Genomic DNA, 26,314 nt, shown 5'->3' on the forward strand with positions numbered 1-26,314 from the left:
CCTGCTACTTTCTCTGTTTTTTCATTGTGAAAGGGCTACACTTGGGTATCTTGTGGTAAATAGAAGTGAAAGGAATAGTGTGGTATGCTAATAATGTGGGGGGAAGAAAGGAAACAGATTAAGGCAGAAAAGTAATTTTCTGAATCTATTATGGATTCTGTGAAATTATTTAGAATTTCTAAGTCCTATATGGTGAGAGGGAAGAATAGGAAGGGTAATTACTCTTTAAAACTTGGTTCTTACAAGTCATCATGGGAAGCCTTTTCTCACACGACCAATTTCCATTCTGCTAAAAGATTGTTTAATTTGAGATCAGCCAAAAGCTATATACAAAAATTCAAATCTAGTACTGCCATTTTTATACTCCATGTTTCATATGCTCAGTTTAATTTTTCTCCTATTATGCAGTCACACGAATGAACACAAACTGTTGGAAAGCACCCTATACACAGTATACTTGTCCTTGCTTCTGCTCTCGAAATAGAGGCAAGATTCTATTCTAGCAAATAAGCATTAATTAATTCAGGCTTTGATACTGTTTACAAATACTGCTAGCCACATACCTTGTAAAATGAACTAATGCACTTACATGTCAAATGTAATAATTCATTTTTATAAATTATATAGTCTGGTCTGTAGTTTTGGAATCAACATCTAAAAACAGTTTGTCACAAAATACGCCTGTTGCAAGACTGCAATGCTAAACTGCAAATGCTTTGAAAGTTGGTTTTCTTTAAGCAAGCTAAAACAATAATACAACTGTTGTGTGGGGTAAATTTAAAGGTTTTCTGTTAAATATTCTTTTTGTTTTACATTAAAAAAAAGTTACCCACAAGAGCATATGAAGCAGTGATTGTGACTGCTAACCTGTAGAACTGTTTCTCAACAAGCAGCAGAAAATAAGAATAAATGTTGCAAACCTTTTTCCATATGCAAATTGTCTAATTGTCAATTTGTACTTTAAATCTTCTGTTTAGGACTGCAGACACAACACGGGTGGTTCATACTGTGATAGATGCCTGCCTGGCTTCTATGGTGATGCAACTAAAGGGACAGCTGAAGACTGTCAGTTGTGTGCTTGCCCCCTAAATATACCTTCTAACAAGTAAGTTGTATATTTATTGCATATTCCACTTTTTTGCTTAGTAAATTGCATAATTTCTTAATTTATATTTTTACAAGTATGCTGGAGATTTTTTTTCTTCCAATCAAATGATATATTCTGCAATATAAACTTTTATTTTTACAATTGGGCAGAGTGCTTAATTCCACTGACAGGCAAATGAAGACAAAAGCTGGATGACACTAAGCTAGAAAAAACAACACAGAATATGGATGAATGCTTTTCAAATTAATAACTAGCATTTGCTTTTCTGTCCTCCTTAAGAGTAGTAGTTTCTAGTTTTAAAACTGAATTTAAAGCTGAATTTCCAATTTGACTTTTTCTGCTTTTTCTGTGGGCTTTTTCTGCTTTTACTTTTCCTTTTCTTTCAGTCTACATTCTGTGATTTGTTTGGAATTTAAATTCATCCTTAGATCTTGCAGTGAAAATATTTTGTCAGCATATCTCAGAAAAAATACTGTTAATTTATTTTATTAAATAAAAATACAAGTGAAAAGTTATTCAAAATTCTGATCTAAGAACCGAAGTTTCCTTCATTACAAAAGCTTGTCTATGCTACTCCATCACTTAACTTAATAGACCAAGTGGCATGAACATTTTTTCGTTGGTTTTGCCACAGGCAGTACCTGGAAAATAATAGTACCAAAAGCATTTTACATGATGTACCTGGATAAAACTGTTCTGAATCTCGTCTATGGTATTGCATCCTATTAAAATTGCACTGATCAGAGCAGGAATAGTCTAAACACTTATGAGCAGAAGTTCCAGGGGACTGTAGAATGGGAACCTACCTTCCTGTTAACACAGCTCTTCAGTTGGTTTTATTAGATATATATATGGGTTTATTATATCTGCTGTTCAGGCATGGTTCTTCTGACATTCTCATTACTTGGTATTTCCTTGCATCCATAATTATCTTTCTTTTCTTTGGGAACACTGTGCTGACAAAGAAGGGAAAACACTATCACATTTCAGTCTTGCGTAGATCTGCAACAATCCAAGTCAAATAGATTGAATTTAGGTTATGATTGGCAAAATGCCTGGAGACCTCCATTATGTAGTCATCATAGTTCTGGGCACTTTAATTTCCTTTTCTGAAGTTAGCAGTCCCCTTTTTAATATTTAATTTTTTTGAAAAATACAGGTATAGAACAAATACACAATATAAATGTTCTTTGAACTGTGAAACTGTGTGAGTCAAAGTTTAGCTTTGCAGAACGCGTTGTAAGGGTCAAGCTCTCATGACGTGACAGTTCTAGACCAATTACTAAATTTGTTTATGAGGAAAAAAGAGATTTTAAAGATTTTATATGTTACCTGTATGCTGTTAAAGTACTTCTTTTGCTTTCTTACTTAGCTGCTAGTGATTTTTTTTATGCTAGGGATAATATTTGCAAACAATTCAGATTCCTTCATGTGAAAAATAAACTTCTACCAAGTTCATGTCACTGTACAGATGTAGTGTGTCATGTTCTTTCTGAGTAACTGAGCGAGTGACTAATTGCATGTACAAATTATTATAAATAGCTGTGTATAGATTTTAATTCCTAAAGTATTTAATTCCTTACATTACACGACAGGACATTTAGGTTTCTAAGCTTAATACTTAGTTCCTGCTGCAGAGAGAATATTGTCCATGTAATGAGCCTGTGAGATGTGTTTCTATTAAAAAATAGGTTTTGTATTTTATAACAGTGTCTCATTTCTTTATAATGTTTACAGTGGCTCCCTTCACTGTTCTCACAGCACTTGGCTCTTTTTCTTTGCAATGCCACATAAAGTGGAGAGCTGTTCTGACCATTGTAGAAATGATGTGGTGATTGTGTTGTTCTTTAGTTGACTTCAGTGGATTTAGCTGCTGCTAATTCCCTTTCTTGTTTCCTAATGGCAGGAGTTTCCATATGCGGTCACTGAAGCCAATCATGTGCTTTCTGAAGCACGAGTCATAAATGGCTTGCCATATGTCAGAAAAGAGCACTTGGCCAAATCAGGAAACTAAAATTAAGTTGTCTAAGCTTGTTTTCTACATCCTGGGTTGTAGTCTCTTCTTTTTGCATGTATCTCCATATATGTGCTTGTGTGATGCAGATAAGATCAATACCCATGTTATAAATGGTCTATGCAATGAACACTTGACTTCTTTGTCCGATGTCTTCTTGTTAACGTACCACTTGTAGAAACTGTTCTAACATTCTAACATTTAAAACTCAAGCAGTTTCAAAGGAACTGTTTGGGTATTTTTCCATAATTTCTAACAAATATAGATGTTTGGAATAATTATTGCTCTTCTCTTGACGTTGCCATAAATTTATTATGGGTAATGAAGGCTCTGACAGGAATGCTTTATCCCTGGAAATGGGAGATAGATCTCTCACTCAGCCTGGGAAGGTCAGGAGTAATCTCATAGCAGGTGAACTAAGAATTTGGTTTGGTCTCAGAATTTTAGTATTTTCTTGGAGAATTAAATCACAAACATATTCTCAGGAGATGTTTCCTATAACATACTAGGAAGCATTTAGGAATCCCTGTCTCCCAGCATAGACTTATCCCATACATACCCATCCTGTGTATTCATACTTACCCTGTGTCCTGACTGGTATTAGTGTTGTTACCATGTATGAAAACTGTAAAGAGTGATGATAAATCAAGAGGGGGACTACAGTTTTTTGAAGCTTGTTTTGACAAATCAATACTCACAGTTCATTAGTATTTAGCACTAGAGAGTAATGAGATTCTCAGTAATCAGGAAGATAAACTCCTCTTTTCTCAGCTGGCTATCATTATTTCCTTTACAGCATCCAATGGGAATTTCTCAATATATTAATGTTTAGTGTTGAAATATGGTCAAACTGTTAAGTCAGAGAAAGAATCAAGGAAGGAAGGTCTAAGCACAACCCTTAAAACATGGAAATTCTGCTATTCATCATTATTGCTTAGTAATAATAAGTACATTATCATTATCATTATTATTATCATCATTATCATCACTATAATTATTATCATTATTATATTTTAAATTTATGCAGTTAAATTGGGAGCTCTTGGTGGAACCTTGGTACAGTCAGTTTTGTACAATGTTATAATGAGCTGTGATAGCATCTCTACAGAGTTTCCCATGAAGCTCTTGGAAAGAGCGAGGTTGGGACTGACGAGCAGGAACTTACTTGAACTAAGTCAGGTGCTGCTGATTATATTCAATGATAATGTGTGCTTTCATTGCTATTAAAGAATAGAATGAACAATTATTGTTTCTCCAACTCTTCATCCATTTGTGAATCTATTATTAAGTAAATGACATTGCAAAATGACACAAACGCAATCCTTATGGGAAAGAGAAAAATCCCAACACCTGTCTATTTTTATTGGACCTGACCTTCGCACATTTTTCTTACTGATCTCTTATATTTGTGGGATAGCACAGAAAAAAGAATAACTGAGGACAGATCACAGGATGGATGACTCCTGAGATGTGAGGTCTAGTCACCAGCAGCTAATCACATTAAGTGATGCTAATTAAGCTTTTCTGTCCTCCCTGGGCCTATTACTTTCCAGAAACTGTCATACTATATCCTGCTTTAATATATCTGTACTAGTTTGAAAACAAACCAGTGGGAGGCACCAAGTCAGAATAACAATTTAATGGAAATTAAAGAAAAGGGGAAAAAAAGGTAAAAGAAAACACTGTCAAACTGACAGAGTCAAGGTACAACCTGACACCCTGTTAGGCAGGGTGGTGGTAGCAGTCTGGTAGAATGGTGGCTGCAGTCCTCTGAAGCAGTGATACTGTAGTAAAAGGGTCTGCTCTTCCTCAGGAAGTCCAGTAGTGGCTGTGTAGCTCCTGTCCTCTGGAAATCCAGTGGGAAGCCCATGTCTCTGGTGTTCAGCCTCAGATTATATCCACGATGGGATGCTTGGTTCCTCCCTCTGGGTGGAGCATCTCACAATGGGGTAATGAGTCATGAGGCAAAGTGTTGATTAGGCTCATTAACAGAAGATAGTCTGGAGGGAGTTATCTCTGAGTCAGGCGGCAGGACAATGATGGGCCATTAACAGAAAGATAGTCTGGGGGGAGGAGGCAAGGAAACACTGCCCCACCTGATTTCAACAGCTGATGGGGATGGTAGTAGAATACACTGCAACCCAGGACAATATCCAAGATTGGATTATGTCTATTTGTTATTACTGTAGCATGAACTCTTACCTTGAATATACCTTCCTTCTGATGTCTTTGTTGGAGCAATTCTATTGCTTCTGAAATTCTCTTTTCCTAGGTTACAAAGGATAATTTAGTATCTTTTTTCAGATAGGTGCTTTGTTTTCCCCCTTTAAATACTTACCCCACTGTGCACCTACTCACATTCTTTTAATTTCTTCTTTTTTTTCCTTTTTCTATTTTTCTATTTGGTTGACCAGAATTGATTACCATTATTTGGATGAGGCTTTATAAAGATGCTCATATGTCTCTGTCTCTAGTAATCATTACAGAATTACAAAAGAACAGATTGCCTCTACTTCTGTGTAGTATCTTTTATTGTGTCAGGACATTTCTTCAGAAAAGTGTGTTAAGGGAGAGAGATTATGGAAAGCAAAATGCTAACAGTGAAGGAGCACAGTTCAGAGTTAAACACGGGCATTGAGAGGTGGAGCTTGCAAATGGCTAATGTATCCTTATTTATAAAAAAAGATAAAAAAACCCTGAACCAGCCCAAAATAATTAGAGCATAGCAAAGAGGTAAAGCTTTCTGGTCTGCAAACTATTCTTAAACTTCAACGTGCCTGTGTGGCCTGTTGCTTGAGGTCATTGGCACTTGATTAAACTCAAATACACTCTCTGGAAAGCTGTACCAGATATTTCCCATTTTGCCCCTCCCCTTTCTTGTTCACTGCACTCCTTTCACAGCTGACTATACACAAAGTTAGCTGAGCTTTTAATCGGTTGTCCTTCAGAAAGATTTATATAGGGGCCACATTATGGCACAGACTGTTTTGCCAGGCCCTCGGGGGCACAAACAAACAGCTGTACATTCCTGCCTTTTTAATGGTATCCAGACCACTCGCTGGCAGGCTCAAGTCCTGTAATAACAGGCTATTGGGATGCTGCCATCCACTGCTCTATATTCAGTGTGGCAGAAATAGCAGAGTCATTCCAAATTCAGTTTGCTGGAGTCGAACTTAAGCCCCATGTCGTAGACCAGAATCACTTTTCCTGGGCACTGTTTTGCTAATTAACAATCTCTGAAGTGGGAAGAGAGCTATGCTCCTAACTATCTTTTCTTTATGTTCCTTCCTTGTCCCTCTTCTTTCTCAATATCAACAATACAGCTTCAGCCCAACATGTCATTTTGACCAACATCGTGGATTAATATGCGATGAGTGCCCAGCTGGCTACGTGGGACCACGCTGTGAAAGGTGAGCAGGTACCATGCTTTTAGTCATATGAGACCTGAAACAAAAGTATTGATCACATGGAACTGTTCTACCTTTTTATTACCTCCCCTTCTCATCCCCATTCCTGGTCTGAAACTCACTGAAAAAATTCCTGTGCATTTTCCTCTGATATTGGATCCATGAATTTGTATTTCTCTTTTGCTTGTTTTATTGTTTTATGGTAAAATGTAAGGTTTCCAAGAAACATTTGCTGATAAGTTAGAGTCTTTGTTAAAAAAGTTTCACCTAGCTTTTCTGTCACTCTTCTGAGATTTTTATAAACCTTTTGTCTCCTTTGTCATTTGAATGTTTAGAGCATAGTGATTCAAATATGCAGTAAATACTGATGCTTCACTTAGAGAACTTAATATGCAGTGAAAATACAGCTCTTCTAATAAGTTATTTATAGATTTTAATTATTTTTTAAAGTAGTATTTTACATTTTTGTTGCTTCTCATTTGCTGTTGCAGTCTTTATTTAGCGAGTAGAACAAGCTAGGCTTTAATGACAAAAGAAGATAATTCTTCTTTACCAAATACATAGAAAAGTTCAATATATATTTCCTACACTTATTGCTAGCTTTACAAAGGCACTATGCTGAAAGGATCAAGTGGAGAATTTTAATGAAACAGAGAGCAAGTGTGAGTGCTAGTGCTAAGCTCCCAGGAACCCCCTTCCACAGGAGGTAAGACCACATAGGCAAGGGATATCACCACTATGTCTGCATGCCTTTAGTCCCTTGGGATTTCACATGGCTGGAACAGATTTCAAGAGCAGTTAGTGTGCCAGGGGACCGCTGCTAGTTGTTCAGAGGTCATGATGAATCAGTATTGGCTTTGTCTCCATGATCTCAGTCCCCTGTGACCCTGCCAATGACACCTTTTTAATAGGGGCCGGAGAAGCCAGATAACTGTGTAACACCTGGCTAGACAGTTAAGGGTCATGAAAACATGGCCCTTCTGTTTCCTAGTAGGCTTTTGCCGTTTGGCACTTCCATGAGCTGCTTGACAGATTTTTCAAGGCAAACCATAAAAAAAGGTAAGGCTTCTGAATGAAGATGTAAAATATTCAGGCTGGGATGAGGAGAATTAGGAATAAACCAAGAGTAAGAGACAACCAGAAAAGTAGAAACCTGACAACACTCTGTGGATCTCCCTATATTCCCATCTTTCCAATTTACAACTACTTCCTTTTAAATCCTCTGTTGTGCTATATCTGTCCTGAAGTGAGAGTGCAGGCTATCACCTGTTTCCACCCATCATCACTGAGTCTGCTCCTGCTGCTGCTATTTCTGCCTGTCTTTTCCTGTCTGTCTGGGAAGTCATCACCTTCTTTCAGCTAGTGGGCTGTGAAGTTAATGACGGCAGGAATAAATCACATCAAGAGCACTTTGGTGGCAGTTTGTCAATGCAGGGTCATTGACAGCTTCCATTAGCAACAAGTGCTGTTTCTGAGTGGAGCACAGGCTGTAGATGCAGTAGGACAGAGTCTGAATAAATGGCTGAATTGAATTTTAGCCTGATCTCCTAAGGAAATGAGGCTACTGTGATCTTTTTGTGCATGCCTCTCTGGCTGCCTGCTAAGTCATCTGCACTTATAGGTCAATTTCAACCGAATTTGGCAGAAGGTAGGAGGTCTCAAAGATAATTGTTCCTGAAGGTTTTATGAAAAGGAGTGGCTGAATAGAGGTTAATAAATCAGGACATGTCATAGCTAAGGGGGAGAATACTGTGTGAACTCACACCTGATTAAACAGATAGAACAAGAGAGGTTACTAAATGTTCTGCCCGTAAGAAAACTTTCACAGGGCAAGGAAAAAGTACTATTGTAGCCTGAGGGATTACTCCCTGCTGAATAGCAACATCCTGCAGCAAATAATCAGCCCTTAGCCTTGTAACCATGAGATATAAATCCATTGGAAATTAGGCTATTAATTCCAAAGCTCACAGAACTATTTGCTTTTAATTGTAACAGGTTGTTCTGAAATGTCTGCAGCTGTCAATAATAATGATCAGGAGAAAGCATGTTGCCTTTTGCTATTAGTAGTGGTTGTATAATTGCCGAGAGAGTTTACATGAAATTCTCTTTCATTTTAGCAACTACGCAGTGACAAGTGATCTGAGCCACATGATTCATTAGCTGAACAATGCTAAATTATCATGACATACTAAGTATCATGAAGTGAGGGTGCACAGCACTGTACTTATTTGGACTTAAAATATATCCTCTGTCCCCTAGGGAGATACATATATATGTCTGATTTGTAAAACGTCAAAAAAAATTGCTACTTCTCTCACTGGAACTCTCAGGAAGATGGTGCCATAATTGCTTAATATTCTGAGGAGTCCAGCTCATAACACCATCAAAATAATTGCATATATAAACCGTGTTGGGAGTTATCACAGATCTATAATTGTATAGAGAGCCCAGCTTTCCCATTTTATGTTTTTCCCAAACAAATTAGATGTTTTTTCCTTTGCTCACTGCTCACTTTTCTGAAGGCATATGAGGAAGGATGGACATTCTTTTAACTTCATAGAAAGGATGTATGAGAATGACAAAAGGTTGTCATTTTAGCCCAGCACATTTATAGGATGATGACATACATTTTCCTCATACAGTCTTGCAAGGGAAAAGAAACAAAATATGTGAGTCTGGCTTTTCCTGTAGCACTCCATGATTTATGTACATGGTTCCAGTGACCTTTTCCTCCTGCAAGGAGGGTCAGTGTCCCTCATGTGTGAGGAGAAGGGTGAGCTGACCCATGTCCTTTCTTCCCCCCACCTCCCCCACTCTTCAAGTCTAGCACAGAGTGCCACCAGCCACAGACTCTCATGAGTACCGTGGCTTCAAACTGCTGCTCACTGTAGCAAATAAAATTCTTCCACTAGTGCCAGAGCAGCAAGTCTGTGTTGCAGTACTGATGGGAAAAGGGTCAAACATTTCAGGAGATTTGATACAACAAATGTGTTACGCAGGATTTTTTGCAGCTTGCAAAGGTAGGCATTCTGACATTAGAAAATGCAAGATTTATAGTTGGTCACACAACAGTAGCATCTGTGCTGTGCACCTGAGTTAAGATACCTCACTGAGTGCTCACAAGCCATTTCTCCACAGGGCTTTTGTCTGATTCTGTGCACAGGTTGAAGGCACATAAATTTCAAAGACTCCGCAAAAATAGTATTTCCAGACTTTAAAGTGTTTGGATTTGCAGGCTTAACTAGCTCTGTCTCAAGGGCTCTTTTTTCCAGTAAATACAAAGAAATGTATAAAATAGGCCTGTGTTTCTGTGCATATATGTGTATATACAAAGCACCATGCAGACTGCTGTGAGGAATATTAACTCCATACTGACCAGGCCCTGTAGACATTCATGCACATATATTTAAGTAGTAGCCTTGTATTTGGCTCCATTTATACTATATAAAACCGATGTCAGTCACAGACACCTGCATTTGAGAGTAGAAAATACGGACACAATCTTTTTTATCACTGCTTTTTACTCCTATTTTTGTTTATTTTTTAATCTCAGAGGTGTTATGCTGTAGTTAGCAGTCATTTATTTATACATGTGTTTTTTGTAATGCATAAAAGTAATTTTCCATGCCACATACTTATTGGTGTTTTTTAATCTAAACCTTGCCAAACACATAGTGCTTTGAACCTGAGAAAAGAAGCTGAAGTAGGAATGTCCTTAAGGGAATAAAGATGGAATTAAGGAAAGTTGATTTTTTTAATCCTTCCCTGCAACTTCAGGAGAAGTGGGAGAAAAAGAGGAAGAATTTACATAGATACATGTACACCGTTGTCTTTTAAGCTTTAACTGCTTTACCCCCACTTTCAGAATCATCTTCAGTTGGATTCAAGATTATTTATGTGCATAAGTAGACTATGGCTATGTGATGGTAGTGGGTTTTTCTAATTTTAATTATCAAAGTCTAAACTGATGAGGATACAAAGAATTATTGAGGTCTCCTGCTATTAATAGAAGGAGATTACTAGCAGTGCATTTCACACAAATCATTGGAGTATTCTTTCTGTGAACTGCTTGGTAAGTTTCTGTGAATGCTGTTAAATACAGAACTAACCCCTAAATGAAAGAGGAAAACAAACACGCATTAAGTGAAGTTAAATAGATTAGTAGGACCAAGAGATACAGATTTATGACAATCACACCAGTAGTAAATTAGCAAAGCGTGGGTTAACTTCAGATGTAATCTGGTTTAGGTAAAGTAAGATAACTGCATAAATTATCCAAATACTCTCCAGTTTTGATAACATGGCTGTTAATTGTTACATGTTAAGATACAGTCCTGGCCTTTGTAATTGAGATCTCATAACTGAAAAAAAGCCAATTTTTTTTTGCAAAATTAAGCTGAAAATTAGTCTTCTGTGGTTGCTGAGATATCCTCCATCAAGGAAAAACTTATCTCTTCCTTTGCAGAAAATAAAATAAATTGCTACGTTTATGACAGGTTCTGAAAATAAAATACCTGAATTATTCTAATGACAAGATTTTGATGTCTTGTTGCTATGAGGAGGTAATTTTGAGATATGACTGTGCTACAGGAGTGGGCTAGATTGTGGAAATTTTACTCATGGTCTTGAGTGCTTACATGCACCAAACCACTGGACTATTTATATATATTATTCATCTATGGTCTGCATCGTGAATATTTTCAGAGGATTGAAAAAAATCCTATTTTGTGCAAAATTACAGAAAACTGTTCAATTAGTTCCCATTATTTTTTCCTCCCTGCTCTCAGTTACCCAGTTTTTACAATCTTTGTAATCTTTGCTGAAGATATTTAATAATATTTAGTACATGTTTAGACAGATTTGCTTAGGGTCCAGTTAAAAGCTCTATGTGATATTCTGGAAGCAAGGAAAAGGATGAACTTGAGGCACACAAAGGGACAAGAGTGAAGGCGTAGTGGAACTCTGCATTTCTGTATTAGGATGATACACAAAATCTTTCCGCAACCATGCCATCCAGTACTACTAGAAAACAGAGAGAGTATCTGTGTACATTAAAACTGAATTCAAGATGACTTTGAAATAGTAGGAAAAATTAGTTTGTGCAATGTGCTTTATGTACTTTCTGTTTTCTTAATACTAATTGGAGTTCATCTGAGGTGTGCATGAATAAATTCATTAGCTAGAACTGTGCAATTTTTCTTTTCTTTTTCTTCGCTATCTACAAGCTGCTCTTACTATGAAGTGTGAGCAAATGTAACAGAAAGGGAAAGCAGACCAGAATATAAATAGGAAATAGGCTGTGAGATGAGTAGAAATTTGCTTTTAATACAGACTCATGTTAGGTCAGATTCACTAACCTGTTTTACACTGTGCTCACAGAAAATTGCAGGTGGGCAAGGTGGATAAGAATGTGATACTTTCAAACAATTCTCTTAAAATATAAAAGGTAGAGTACACAACAACATAGTTCCTGTGATAATGAGCAATCTTTTTGTTACCCACATTTACACAGAGATTAGCAATCCATTAATTAAGCAAATTTGACCATGTAGTAGATCAGGGGAAGTTTAAATTGGGGGGGCGGATCTTGTTAGGTAAACAAATTTATGTCTGTATTACATTCTAAAGGTGTTTTTCTAAACTAAAGAAGTTTTAAAGGTAGAGGGAAAAAAATAATCAGGCTTGCTGGTGATTGAGTACAGCACATGTATACATAATGTGCTGAAACACAAAGTATATCTAACATAGAGGTATAGAGTAGTTTGGGTTTGGGAAGGGACCTTTCAAGGTCACGTGTCCAACCCCCCTTCCTCTAGAGTGTCACTAAGATTTCTTGCTATGCTTTGTCTCACCTTCAGTGCAGTGACAAGATTTTTTGCCTACTGAAGTCTAATTACTAGCAGAACTGGCAGGATTTCAGCTGGTACTGTGTCTACAATGTTAAAAAAGAGAAGGAGAGAGAAAGAAAAAAGATGCATAAGACACACTTGAGAGAAGATCAAATCTTTTTTGGTGATTAGGGAGGCAACAGAATTAAATATTTCTCATGAGAGGATTATTTAAAGGCCCTAACTGATGATGTCTTTTACCTTAGGTGTGCAGAAGGCTATTTTGGACAACCTCTAATACCAGGGGGATCGTGCCAGCCATGCCAGTGTAATGACAACCTTGACTTCTCTGTTCCTGGCAGCTGTGACAGCTTGTCTGGTGCTTGTCTGATATGTAAGCCAGGTACAACAGGCCAATATTGTGAGAGGTGTGCTGATGGGTATTTTGGCGATGCTCTTCATGCAAGGAACTGTCAACGTAAGTCACGAACTTTTTACAGCTCCTGACAGTATTGATCTATCTATAACTTTGTTCCTGAGAGGAAGACTGTGCCTCTGTATGTGTGAGCAAGAGAATGATACAGCGTACTTACAGCTCTAATAATGACACTGTGCATCTGCATCTGGAAAGGAGGCGTTAAAGTAAATAGAAAGAAAAACTTATTTAAAAAGCTCTAGGTGAAGCAGACATGGAAAAACACTGAGCATTGCATGGGTGCAAAAGGTTATACTAAATGTCAGATCTACAAAAATAAATACAAATAAATGAAAACTATTCACTAAAAAATGCTATAAGCTACCCAGAAAAATCCTGTTCACTTGTGAGATTGAAAGGAGGGAGCGATGTTTCGGTTTCAGGGTCCAGCTCTGGCAGCATTTGTAACCTGTTTCCCACTTATATTACCTCAGTAAGGGTTGGGAGGTGCTGCTGCTTACAGGTCAAAATTCTCCGACCTGCAAATCAGACCCTAAAATCTCCTAAAGCACTAGATGATTTTTCTAAAGTGCTCTGGAGGAAAATACCTGGCACTGCAGCAAGCTACCAATTCTCAGCTGAGTGGTGGCATGTTATTCAAATATCAGCCCCAGCATGTACTTCCCCATAGTGATTGCAAAAAATTATTCAGTGGAGATGAAAGATTTGGTAGGAACAGGAGCTTTTCTTGCTGTAGGAGTCAGTGGCTCTCTCTGAGCCATTGCTGGCACATTTCAGAATGCAGAACAAGTGCTTTTAACTTAAAAAACATTCCTCATGTACCCTTCCTTGCCATTCTGAGAAGTGGAATAAAACAGGTCACAAACCGTCCTGAAAGAGCCGAGCATTTTATTTCACTGTCACAAGGATTTATTCCTGTTTGGTCCTTTATAATAAACACAAGAGTAACTCCACTGAGTGCAAAGGTGTTATAGCAGCATAAAATTGTGCAAGTAAGAGAGCTGGGGTACTGTCTTATTGCTCTGTGTGTAGGAACATGGGGACCATGTCTGCAGTATGTGCTGTGAGCAGAGAAGTCTGAGGCAGTGGCATCCATTTCCAGAATTTGCCCTATTAGTGATTTGAAGTCTAAAAGTGAAAATACTAGGTTGTGTTGGACCTCCTGAGAGTGTGTGGGAGCCAATGAGATGCAGAACATCACCAAGTTTCTCAGCTAAGGGCGATAAACACTGATGTACACAAAGTCATAGATAACCATGAATACAAACACGTGTGTAAGTGCTTTCTGTACCTACTTTACACAATGCCTGAAAAAATTTGGACAATCATATATATTCTCTCCATAAGTTAACAGTTCATGATGAATGATGTAATATAAGTTAGAATGTTAAGTGTGTAAAGTGATTTAAGAAGAAGTGTATTTCAAAAATCATAGCTTCCAGGAGCTTGTCACCATTATTGAGTCATCGAGAGGGCTGCTGCTTTGACCATTTCCACAGCAGTGACAGGTCCATGGGAAAGAGATTTTATATGAGGAGCGTTTGCAAAACATACAATCTAAAAAATATATTAAAAATAAATACATGCTTAATGTTGAATTACAAGCTTTGCTTTTTTTGTTAATATCATTGAAAGAAGAGCCCCCTAATGTATTCATATCCTTGTGCTTGCAGTTACCTTGTATTCATCGACTCTCTGCCTTTCATGTGGGTTTTCTTCTCTGTGTATGACTTTTTATTTCCTTTGCAGACTTCTATGAAGTTTGCCCTGCAGCTACAATATCAGAGGGACTGTGCCTTTACTTTGTTGTTTTCAATTTTGTTCCTTATTAAAAAGCCAAATCCAAGAGTATTGCAAAGCATGAATTTGCTTTCAAATTATTGTTTGAAATGGTTTTTACTCTTTCTCAGTACAGTGCTGTTGTGTGCATTAACCATTTCAAATGACAGTACAGCTTTATATCATCATAGCATCTCTGAATTTTTTTGGTGTATCTTAACAAAACCATAAATCTAAAAACAACAAGCAAATGTCCTTATTTGATTTGATTCTAGTAGATTGTTTTTTGGAGTGAAACAGCTCCATGTGCCGAAGCAAATACCTGGAGGTTGAGCTGATGATAATAGAGGTCAGTGTCACGACATGAATTAAAGCAAATATTCAAGTTTGCCTGTGTTTCAGTTTATAGGTACTACTGTTATAGGAGAATAAGTGTGGGGCTTGATCATAAATACAAGCTCATAAATATTTATAGCAATCTAGAGAGAATGAAGGATCTTGACCAGTGTCATTTTGGAAGAAAGTAAGACAAATTTCTCCAACAGGCTGCATTGTATTATAACAACCATTTGGAGGTTTGGACAAGAGCTAATTTTCCCAGTAGAGGTGAATGAATGGGAAAGCTCTAGGTGAGATAAATGCAATTTATCAGATTGAGTAACAGTTTATTAGATTAATATCCCTGACTGTATGTTTCTTCTGTATGTACGTACTGCCAGAGCCATGAAAAACAATCAAAATCCTGATATTCCAAATTCTCTCTTACCACTGCATTGCACTCAGTCATCTGTGACTGAGTTAAGGCACCATGGAGTGCTACTTGCTTTAACATGTAATATAAATAGGACAAACTCATCTATTCATAAAATCAGTATAAGTTTTCTTTTTGATTCTTGTGTTCTCATATGCCTGATAAGCATAAAAAATTCAAATCAGACTGAGCTTGGGTTTTGAGGTCTGTATAAAAAGATTGGTGAAATATTTTTAATTTGCATGGAGGATTGTAGTTTGTTGAGTCTGAGCTTTGGCATCATCTTTCCCCACTGACCATTTTAATTAGATATATACTCAAAACATACATGTATGTGATACTTATCACCTTGTATGGTTTGGAGTGTCAGCAGTTTTAAAACATGAACATCAGGGTGAAGAGGTCTGTGTACAAGACGAAAGAGGTAAATTATAGGTCTGTTTAGTATTGAAAGCTGAGAGTGAAAGGAAAAGATAAGCAATGTTAATTACAGCAGAAAGGTCTTTTAATTTTCACTTTTTGAAAATATATTGCAAAACAGAAGATCAAAATCTCTGAAGGTGTTACATGACTGGTATGAACAGCAGAACCAGAACATTTTTGTTACTTATTCCAGAATTTTTGCAAACATTTGAGAAACATTCATTTGCCATGAACAGAATCACAAGTCTTAAAGTTGCTTTCATTGAAAGAAGCAACTTTTTCGTAACACCTCAAAAGCAGGGAGAAAAATTGCACACCAATCCTTTTAATTTATAAGTGGAAATTGTAAATTAGCAAGTCCAATGAAGTAATGAGGTAGGTTCTATTGTAGTAATCTATATATAGGAAAAATATAGCTGCCTTGTCTCACATAGCACCTTCTGACATGCAAGTATGCGACTGCCATGTGTTCACTCTTGGGACTCTTAAGTGTTTCTTAAAATGAGGGTGTCAGGTTGAGAAAAAAAAACAACATATGCAGATAGGGCACTGCAGGAAGGCAAAATGCAGACTGGAGCCCAAATTTACAGAATAGATTGATAATTGGTATAGAGATGTGGGTTCATTCCCCTCTGAGGGGGAAAAAAAATGAATGTTTAGGAGCCAGCTCATGCTGATGGAATCAGTGACTGCATGGTTATAGTCCCTGTGACACCAATCACATCCCTGTTCTCTACTGCGAGTGCTAAGGGCTTTTATCCAAATCTCTGCGTGCCAAAAGGATTGAAGAACTCAAAGGTTCTTGTGGGGGTTGAAGAACATAAAGGGAGATAGACATCTTCCCCAAAATTTGTCTTCTCCTAAAACATAAGAATTTAGGAGCCAGAAGCATTGCCGTTTTGCTCAAAAAACAGCATTCTCTTTGCCTTTTTAAATCTATAAAACAGCACTGTGATGAGTTAGACTGGTCAGTTGGGTCCCATTCCCTCTGGGAACTGTGATGCTGTTGCTGAGACAGAAATCCTGGAGAGTCATGGTAGCAGATAATCCTTGGTATGTTTTTCAGTGCAGCCTAGGGCATGAAAGCATTACTGCCCCTGTAGTCAGTCAACCTTATACTGGGTTCTCAGCCTGCCAACATTTCCTGACATCTACATTAATGGGGAGGGAATTCCAGGACAGCAGAACCATCATGTTAAGTGGTGGGATAGTGATCCTCTACAGGCCAAGTGGAGAGGACCATTCCAGATTTTGTTGACCACCCTCACTGCAATCAAAGTCACTGGCAAAGGACCTGGATTCACTACTCCAGAGTTAAGAAGGCTTCTGCTCCTGAAACAACTGAGAAAACAGAGACTGATACAAACAAAGCTGATGTAGTTATAAATGATTCTTTTCCTGCGCTTGTTATCTACACAGCTGGTAACCCTGACTAAGGTTTGGAACCAAAATATGCATATGATTCTAGTCCAAAGTGTATCCAAAGACATTCATTTGGATAAAGAGCTAACAATTGACATGTAAACCAAAGTGGAAAGATCAGCAAAGTTTGTTTATAATTTTAGAACCAACTCAGATCTTACATTAGATAGCATTCAGAGATAACACACTGAGCTCTGATTATATCTTCCACACTCTGATTTCATGGTTACTAAACTGGCCCTGGATTAAAGAATTGTTCACAGTAGTTGTAATTATAATTCTTGTTTATATATACTATTGTTAGATGTGTACTGCTCTTAGAGTAGATATTTAGAATAGAGTCTCAACAAGGTAGAGGCCTTGTCAAGCCTCTGAAGGGGGGAAATGATGCCTTAGGTTTTAACTTTTGTATTTTTCAAATCCTGGACTGCCTAGTGTGTAACTCTGAAGCTTCTTGTAGCCTGTTAGCTGCTGTTCTCTCATGCTGGTTAGACATACCAAACCCCCTCTAGGTTTGCTTTTCAAGGACACCAGGCCCCAAAATGTGTAAACTAAAAGCCTTTGAGAGGAGGGGCAAACTTGGGGTAATTACATCATTAACTGAAGTTATAATTGGAGAATTAACCCTGATATGCAAATGGATCAAACTTACAAAAGTGTGAAGAACCCATGACCCAGCATCTGTCTTGGGTGTAGTCTTTGGACTGCCCAGGGTGTACCTTTGAAGGCCCTTCAAATAAATACCTACTTTTATTTTCTTATTTTTGTTCAGCCTCTGGTTTTAGGTAGCCACATAAAGTCATCAGAGCAGTAACACTCTCACTGGCTGTAGCTACATCCTGTACACACCCTGGGTAAGGGTCTGTACCATTTTTGTATTTTTCTCTCATCACTACCCTGCCCACTCCAAGTCTCTGGACATGTATTTAGTAATCTGCCCTCAACACCCTGCTTGGATCTGAGAGGAGCATCTAAAACAAGCTGTTAATGAACTTGAGGCAAAATTTCTGACTGCAATAATTTGGAGAAAAATTCCACATTAATATGGGCAGGTTAATGTGTCCATGTATGGGAGCAACACCTCCTGCTTTACCCAGGCCAGGTGTTTCTCAGGGTGGCAAAAGCTGCACTGTAAACATTTGGCTATTAGATTTAGCTTCAGGAGGCACATTAACATCTCCTCCTTCTTCCTCTGCAGCCTGTCACTGTCACATGAATGGCTCCTTCTCGGAGATCTGTGACTCTCGGACGGGCCAGTGCGAGTGTAAAGCCAACGTCATCGGGCGCCGCTGTGACATCTGCAAAGTGAGTGACCAGAAATGGGGTTTCCTTTCAGCTTTCCTCCCTGTTTGTTGTAACTAAATACCATTTGGTTCTGGATAAGCTTTTTTCTGATGTTTGTTTCTCACTTAACATATATAGATTGTTCTTATGTAGAGAAAGGTAAAATGGTTGCTTTTTAAGTGTTTTCTAATGGTTTTCTAGAACAGAACACAAGACATTGCATTTACATGAAATGGATGCATTTTAAGTCTCACTTTAAGTACATTTGTATACATAGTATATACAACATAGTATACACTATATTTTGAATGCTTGACTTAAAAAAATTAGTTAAAAATATTGCAGCTTTGGGAGCTAATCCCTCTATGAAGAAAGCTGCAAAATGTCTGATAGCATCTGATGTTTATTTTTTTTTTAAAAAGCAGGGTGCTAGTTTAGCTCTGCTGGAATGTTCTGCTTTTATGTTTTTTTTCTTAGGGTTTCTTCTTGTGTTGTCCAAACAATGTATTATTTTTTGGTGAAAGTGTTTTTTGCCTTGACATTGTTTTCCTGTCTCATAAATCACTGCAGAGAAATATTGTTTCATAAACTTTCACAGAGTTGTCTTCAGGCAGCTAAGGAATATGCTATAGCTGGCTGCACGTTTCTCTAGTTCAACATAAGGACTCATGAGTTAGGCCTGTGTCCTCAGAACACCTCCACTTGTGTATAATTTAAAGCACATAAATAATTCTGCAGAAATCAAAAGGATCATTTTCACCCTTTAAAATTATGTCATTTCTTAAGTGGTTTGCTCACACTCCATTTTCAACGGTATTTAAAGAGTCTGTTCAAAGAAAAACTGCTGGTATCAGTGGAATTTGCAGATTGCGTAAGGTACCCAGCAAATATCTCAAGCTCATTAATACAGTACTGGTGGTTAATTGGAATTAATCTTTGTTTACTTCAGTGTTTACTCCTGTCTTTATCCCTGTACTCTTTTATGTGGTGTAGTTTCCTTATCTTCACTTTCTAACAGTGTTTACTTTTCATTCTTAAAGCCCAACTACTTCTGGGCCCCAGAAAAGCTGTTTTGTATACCGTGTGGCTGCAGTGCTTTAGGATCCGTGTCACTGCAGTGTGACACGTTGGGAAGATGTATCTGCAAATCAGGATTCATGGGCAGACGCTGTGAAATCAGCAGACAGGTGCCTAAATTGCAAGAAAATGCAGGAAGCAGTCAGCAGATTCGAGTACCCCCCCGGAGGTGGGGCACCAGCAGTGCCAGTGGGTGCCCACGAGGTGCTTACCGGCCTGCAGTTCTGGTAATGAGAAACTCTGCTTTGCATGGGCTGAAGTCTCCTGTTCGCTTGTGTTTGGAGCTCACACAGATTGCTTGGTTTTTTTAATTTTTAACACCCGTGTTACAGTATAAGAAATTCTCAAGAAACAGACAGGCTCGGAAGACAAGCACCATTTTAGGATGCTTCCCCAGTCCCAAGGGCTTCATCATGCAAGTGGTGGTACCAGCAAGAAGTCACATACCAGAATAAGTCCCAAAACAGCACCATCAACAGCAGAATGCACAAAATGCATGGAAGATGTACATAAATCAATGGAATCGGTGGGATTTTCTTGGACTTTGCAGCATAAGACTTCCTTTTCTAACAATTCAAAAATCAATAGCTTAAGGAGTTTGCAAGAAGGATCAGCCTTAGAGGCAAAGAGTTAAGATCTAATTTTAAAATACTGAACATAACTGGTGTTAAAAGTTCTCATTAGTGAATATGGCCAGTTATCTGAGCCATTTTTAACTCAGTGCAGTGCCAGTTATGTGAATGTAATGCCCAAAATGGCAACTGTTAATTCCTTATCACAGATCAACAAAGCAACTTATTTACTAAAATTAAGTAATTATGATACAACTATTTCTGACAGAGCAGTATTTTAGGAATGTTGTTTGTTCTCCCTGCAACTCAAAACCTCCACACTTACCACACCCTGTTTGAAAAACACCTGGCAGTGTTTTTCATCCTCAACTAGACTCTGGGACCCATGCTGTATTTTTTCATATGGATTTCCTTGGAGAAATTTGTTTTTTCCCATTAAGAATGTATTAGGTTACTGTGTTGCCCACACAGGACACTGATGGAGACACAATATAATGACATACTCAGAAAATTCGCTGTATTTCCTAACTGTAATCTAGGATCTTATCTCTTGTTCAGTAAATGTGATTCTTAGAATTTCTGTGTGTAAACAAACTTTGTTGAGAACTTTAACTTGGAGGTTCATCTTGGGGTTTGCATGACTGATCAAAATGTCTTTGTGTGCAGCCCTCCTCACAGAATTCAACCCAGCATGGTGGTGGTCTTTTCCAACTTAACACAATGTGGAGTGCTAGTATCAGACTTTTTCTGACTGTCACCCTTATAAACAGAATTTATTAGATGCTAGCAAACTTTATATTGAGAACTGACATGCATGCTGTGCATTGGTTACTTCACTGCATTACTCTGAATGTCTGTCCTGAGATTGTGCATATTCACATTTCTGTGTGTTTCTTCCTATGTAAAAGAAATCCTCAGATATAGTCAAGTTGTTTATGGATGCTTGAATTTAATGAAATGAGTTTGACTATCTTTTTCTCTCTGATACACCATGTTTTGTTAGGCAGGTGCATGAAATTTGCAAAACATTTCAATATAGAATTTGGAAATGAAAATCAGTCTAATTCTTTATTACATGTATAGTCAAGCATTTTCTTAGGTTCATATGATTTTCAGGGCAAATTCTGACCACAGATGTGCTCCTGTATTCTGACACCTATCAGCAGATTCTCTGTGTGAGCGCGGAACTTCTGTATTAACTTCAGAGATCAGATTTCAGGAGTTTTCCATGGAAAGCTTCTGAAGTGTCAGGGAATTCACCAATACAAGAGGTTAGGGGTTCCACTGTGGAACAAATCCATATAAACAAGTAGTCATAGAATCATTACATTTGGGAAAGACCTCCAAGTTTTTTGAGTCCAACCTTTGTCTGATCAACCACTTTGTCAACTAGACCATGGCACCAAGTGCCATGTCCTGTCATTTCTTGAACAACTCCACCACTGCCCTGGGCAGCCTGTTCCAATGGCTGACCACCCTTTCAGTGAATAAATTGTTCCCTTTGTCCAACCTGAGCATCCCCTGGCACTGCTTGAGGCTGTGTCCTCTTGTCCTGTTGCTGGTTCCCTGGGAGCAGAGGCTGACCCTCACCTGGCTGCAGCCTCCTTTCAGGCAGTTGTAGGGAGAGAAAGTTCCCCCTGAGCCTCTTCTTCTCCAGGTTAAACACCCCCAGCTCCCTCAGGCACTCCTCATAAGACTTGTGCTCCAGGCCTTTCCCCAGCTCCTCTGCCCTTCTCTGGACACGCTCCAGCCCCTCAATGGTTTTTCTTGTTGTAAGTGGCCCAGAACTGGACACAGCACTAGTGCTTAGTACAGAGGGACAATCACTGCCATGGTCAAAGCCAGCATAGGTCCATTGATTTGAAGATCTACTGATTTATAGTAGATGAAAATCTAACACCTCATGCCTGGATCACAAAGTAGCACATTATAAATTAAATATTTTCCACATTGTTCCATGTATATTCATTAGCAGTGATCTTTTTAATAACTCATTTTTAACATTCTGCTTTTCTAGCAAACTCTCTGATATATTTTATTATTAATGTTTTAATATCAATTTCAAGTGAAGTTATTAATATAATTTGGATTTCAGTATTCTCTGAAAATCATCATGCCTGAAAAAAAAGGTAGAGAAGTACTCCCGTTTTAAAGCACTCTAGTTCAAGATTCAGTTCATATTTTGAATATCAAGTATGGTTTGTTCCAAGGAGCCTCTGATGGTTGGTGCAGTGAAACCCACAAAGTCTTTTGGTTGAAAGCTTTGTGCAGAACTCCATATCACAGTATACAAATGAGTTCTTTGTTTTTTGCACTCCACTAGTGAAGTTAAGGAGGAAATTTATTACTATAGTCTATAGTTGATGACATTTACTCTGGTTCTGTAGAAACTTTCTACTGATCACTGCAAAAAAGAAAGAAAAGGAAGAAAACAGAAGAGAAACAGAGGCCTCATCCAGAGTTTTTATCTTTAAAAAATCCCCATTATTTGTTTGTATTGTACACAAATACATTATCTCTATGTTCTCCTAAAGTTATTCCTATATATCATTCTAAAAAATTGCCCTTGAGTTACTGTATACAGATATTGCCTTTGCTCAGAGGAGATAAAATCTAGTTGTTCAGAGGCTTTCCAGTTGAACTGATCTCCATTCATAGCTAAGAATTTGAATTCACTCTCTTAGCAGCAAGCTCTTCCTGACATAACCTTACAGCCAGAGACAGGGTATGTATATGGTGCTGGCATACATTCCATTCTAAGTGAGAATTGTAGTTAGGGAAACACAGCCTCATAAGAAGTGTGTTACATTGCAGACATACATTATAGCATCAGGTAACATTCTGAAATCTTTATTCTTTCTCAGCAGTGTAGGTCATTTAGTGCCCTTGCTCCAGGGTTTTACCACTACAATTTAATCTGTTAAAAGCAGTATTTCAGTGATGAAGAGGAAAGAGCAACCCTGATCTCCCTACACTCTCAGCGTTTCCTCTTTTCTCCTGGTAATCGTTCCATGTACTAACTGCTCTTCCTCGCTCTGTGGCAGCCTGGAACATTTGGCTTACAGTCTTCCCGAGGCTGTGTTCCCTGCAACTGCAACTCTTTTGGTTCCAAGTCCTTCGACTGCGATGGAGACGGACAGTGCTATTGCCAGCCTGGAGTGACAGGAAAGAAGTGCGACCGCTGTGCACATGGGTTTTACAACTTTGAAGAAGGAGGCTGTACTCGTATGTAAATGTTTTGCACCCAAGCACAGATTGATTGATTTGTTTGTTTGTTTACTTATTTATTCCTAAGATTCTGGTTTGGCTAATTCTGGATTGCCTAACAAATTTTCCTGGCAGTTAGGGTGTTCACAGACAGCATTGTACATCATTCACCTGGTGAGGATGGCGATTGGCAAAAATGAAAGACCCAAGCAATTTCTGCTATTTTATGGGCAGTTTATGGCTAATCTACTACATTTAGAAGGAACAGGAATGTAATTTACTCCAAGTAGCGTCTGCCAAAAGAATTCTATGAAGTTTCTCTAATTTAGTTTAGGGTACCATAGAACTCTGATTAAAATTCTTGCCAAATCACATCAACTTGAAGGGGTGTGAAAGGAAAATGACGACAAAAACACAAACCTCCTTTGCTTCTAGTTTTATCCCAAACCTTGTCATTGTCCTTATATGGCTGATCCTCTTTCATTACCACAATCCTTTTCTGTACAGTAATATTTAGTTGCTTACTTGTACTTTTTGTGTAAAACAAGATCTTTAAGTAAAACTCTCTGCTATGTCCCTTGTGTAAACACGTGAAAAATCTCCTTTTCTAGTTGCTGAAACTCTAACATTACACATAAATATATCCAGCCACCTCTTTACATTTGTTTTTGTCCTTTTGGAAATTAGGTCAAAGACTGAAATGAATGCTTCCTATCCTTGAAGTAGTACAGACTGCTATATCAAAAAGATCTCAATCAATAAGGTTCTTCACAGGGAAATATCCATCTTTCCTGACAGAACTCTGTTTTTCAAGTCTCACAGACTCATTTAGGTGTGATCACAGGACACATAGATAGTTGTCTAGTGTGACTGACTGCTGGGATGCTAGAATGATGCTATTATTCTTCAGGTATAAAGCATATTCTTTTCAGAAGCAGAAATCACAGTGTCTGGTAATTTGTTCTTCCTCCTTTCCTATCCAGAATGGCAGCAGAAGCAGCAAGCTTAGCTCTCTTCCTTTTCTTACTCCCTTTTTTTTTAGTGGAAGGAGCATCAAGGCCTCGAGACTCACATTTGTGCAGCAAAATTCAATTTTACCTGTAGTGTGGATAAACTTGAAACAGGATGGATTATAGATTATGGTATTGTCTCCCGTGGGAATGAAAGGTTCAAAATCACTTACTGGCTTGAAAAATTCAGATACATTGGCTCCTTGGAAAAGGGAGAGGTTGGTTCCTAGGCTCACTGATGAGAGAGCTTGAAATAAAGTGCAAATGATAGCTGCAGTCCTAAAGCCTTTAGCAATTAAATGAACGGCAAAAAATGCTGTCATTTATGATTAGCGTCTTATTCTAACATTCCACAGGTTAAAAACATGTCACTATTGTGAAACATGAAAAAATGTTGATAACTACAGTTGGGGAAGGAAAATGAGAGGGCTGTTAATGAAATTGCACATTAAAATGTTAACTGCTCTCTTGGCAAACTTTGAAGTGGCAGAGTTTAAGAAACAATGATATAATGGTAGAGTACTGTAGATCCAGGTAACATTTTAAATAGAAATGTATCAGCCTGTGGTCATCAAATGTTTAAAGCAACAGCTGCAGCTATAGATGTTCAGAAAATTCAGATTTTTAGAAGTTTCAAAATTAATAGAACAGATGGAGAGAAATTCTGTTTTCAATGTGCTGGTTTTTCCACACTTATTTTTAGTAGGCTTCTTATGTATTCCTTCAAATGACAAAAAATAAGAATTAAATTGTGAATCACAAAGAAAATCAGAAATTTAATAGAAGTATATCAAATCATGCTGGAAAGAAAAGTACAGAAAACTTAATTCCATTGTGACAGTTAAGTATCAAATAAAATATTGGACCTCTTTTATCTAGCATTTATCCAAAAAGAATATAATTTGATTTTTTCTTGTGCAATATAAATCCATAAAGCCAAAGAAAACCCTGAAAGCATTGTCAGTGTTGACATTCTAGCAGCAAAGATACAAAAGAGATTTCTATTTCACTATTGCTTGCAACAATTGTGGTTTTCTCTCTTATTTTGAAAAATAATTATAAAAGTAAAAATGGGAAAAAATATTTCAGTATCTCCTTCCCCTCCATGCATTTTAAGCCAATTTTGTGTAAGGCCTGGAAGCCCATAGAAGAGCTGTCACATCTGAAAGCCTCAGTCTCCCAGTGAGATTTATTCTGAAACTTCTTCAAGCTACAGTGTACGAAAATATTTTAAGTAGCATACAACACATTGTGTGCCTGGCATGATGGAGGCAAAACTTGCTGTCTTCTTTACATCAGTTACCTTATCTTGAAGGCATTGGTGGGGAAAAATAAAGGTCACTTCTTATTTGGGCTATAGATAGGAGTTCTATCTTTGCACATGTTTGTTTTCTAGTTTCAATCTGAATTGAAAAGGCAAAGGCAATGTAAAGGCAAAGAACATAAATGAAGCCTTCAGTAACAAAGTTATGTTGCCCTTTAAACAGCCCGAGGAACAGGTTATCACGCAGAGAGTCACAGTTTGTTGATGATGCTTTTTTTCTGACCTCATGGGTTATGTGCATGGTGGGTGTGAAAACAACCACACACCAGGTTCTGCTGTTTCAGTCACCTGGGTGTCATGAGCCCCATAACTGCTTATCACTTACATACCTTGAATCTGTATTTGCCACCAATTAGTTGTTTACTTAGTAATCCTTTAAGAGCAAAGACCGCTTATGGAAGCACTTCCAAACCTGAAGTATTTTTAATTAGTATAATCTGCAAAGAATACCAGTTTCCCATGGAGAGGAAATACCAGTTTGTTGATGTCTTCCCAAGGCAGAGGAAAGCTGAAGAAGAAGGAATAGAAAGGGAAAAAGAAACTTAAACACCTCTTTTGCCCTATAAGAAAAGTCTCTTTAGAGCAGCAGAAGTTTCAGAAGGTATTTCTCAGATTGGTATAAGGGGTTAAATAGACTGTGAATTCCCTGCATAGATGGCTTAGAGGCACTCA

The 26,314-nt window shown here is 37.9% G+C and overlaps 1 protein-coding gene across 3 annotated transcripts in view; it reads left to right on the forward strand.

Annotated features, from left to right (window-relative positions):
- LAMA2 (laminin subunit alpha 2) overlaps window positions 1-26,314 on the forward strand; it is a 263,456-nt gene that overhangs the window by 118,815 nt on the left and 118,327 nt on the right. For all 3 annotated transcript variants that reach the window (XM_017739565.1, XM_017739567.1, XM_017739566.1), the window contains exons 16-20: window positions 978-1,105; window positions 6,446-6,532; window positions 12,624-12,835; window positions 18,367-18,473; window positions 23,146-23,326. In XM_017739565.1, coding sequence (XP_017595054.1) covers window positions 978-1,105; window positions 6,446-6,532; window positions 12,624-12,835; window positions 18,367-18,473; window positions 23,146-23,326 — 715 coding nt within the window. The remainder of the gene's footprint in view (window positions 1-977; window positions 1,106-6,445; window positions 6,533-12,623; window positions 12,836-18,366; window positions 18,474-23,145; window positions 23,327-26,314) is intronic.

This window comes from Corvus brachyrhynchos, unplaced genomic scaffold (assembly GCF_000691975.1).
Source record: "Corvus brachyrhynchos isolate BGI_N302 unplaced genomic scaffold, ASM69197v1 scaffold14, whole genome shotgun sequence".
Taxonomy (NCBI): Eukaryota; Metazoa; Chordata; class Aves; order Passeriformes; family Corvidae; genus Corvus; species Corvus brachyrhynchos.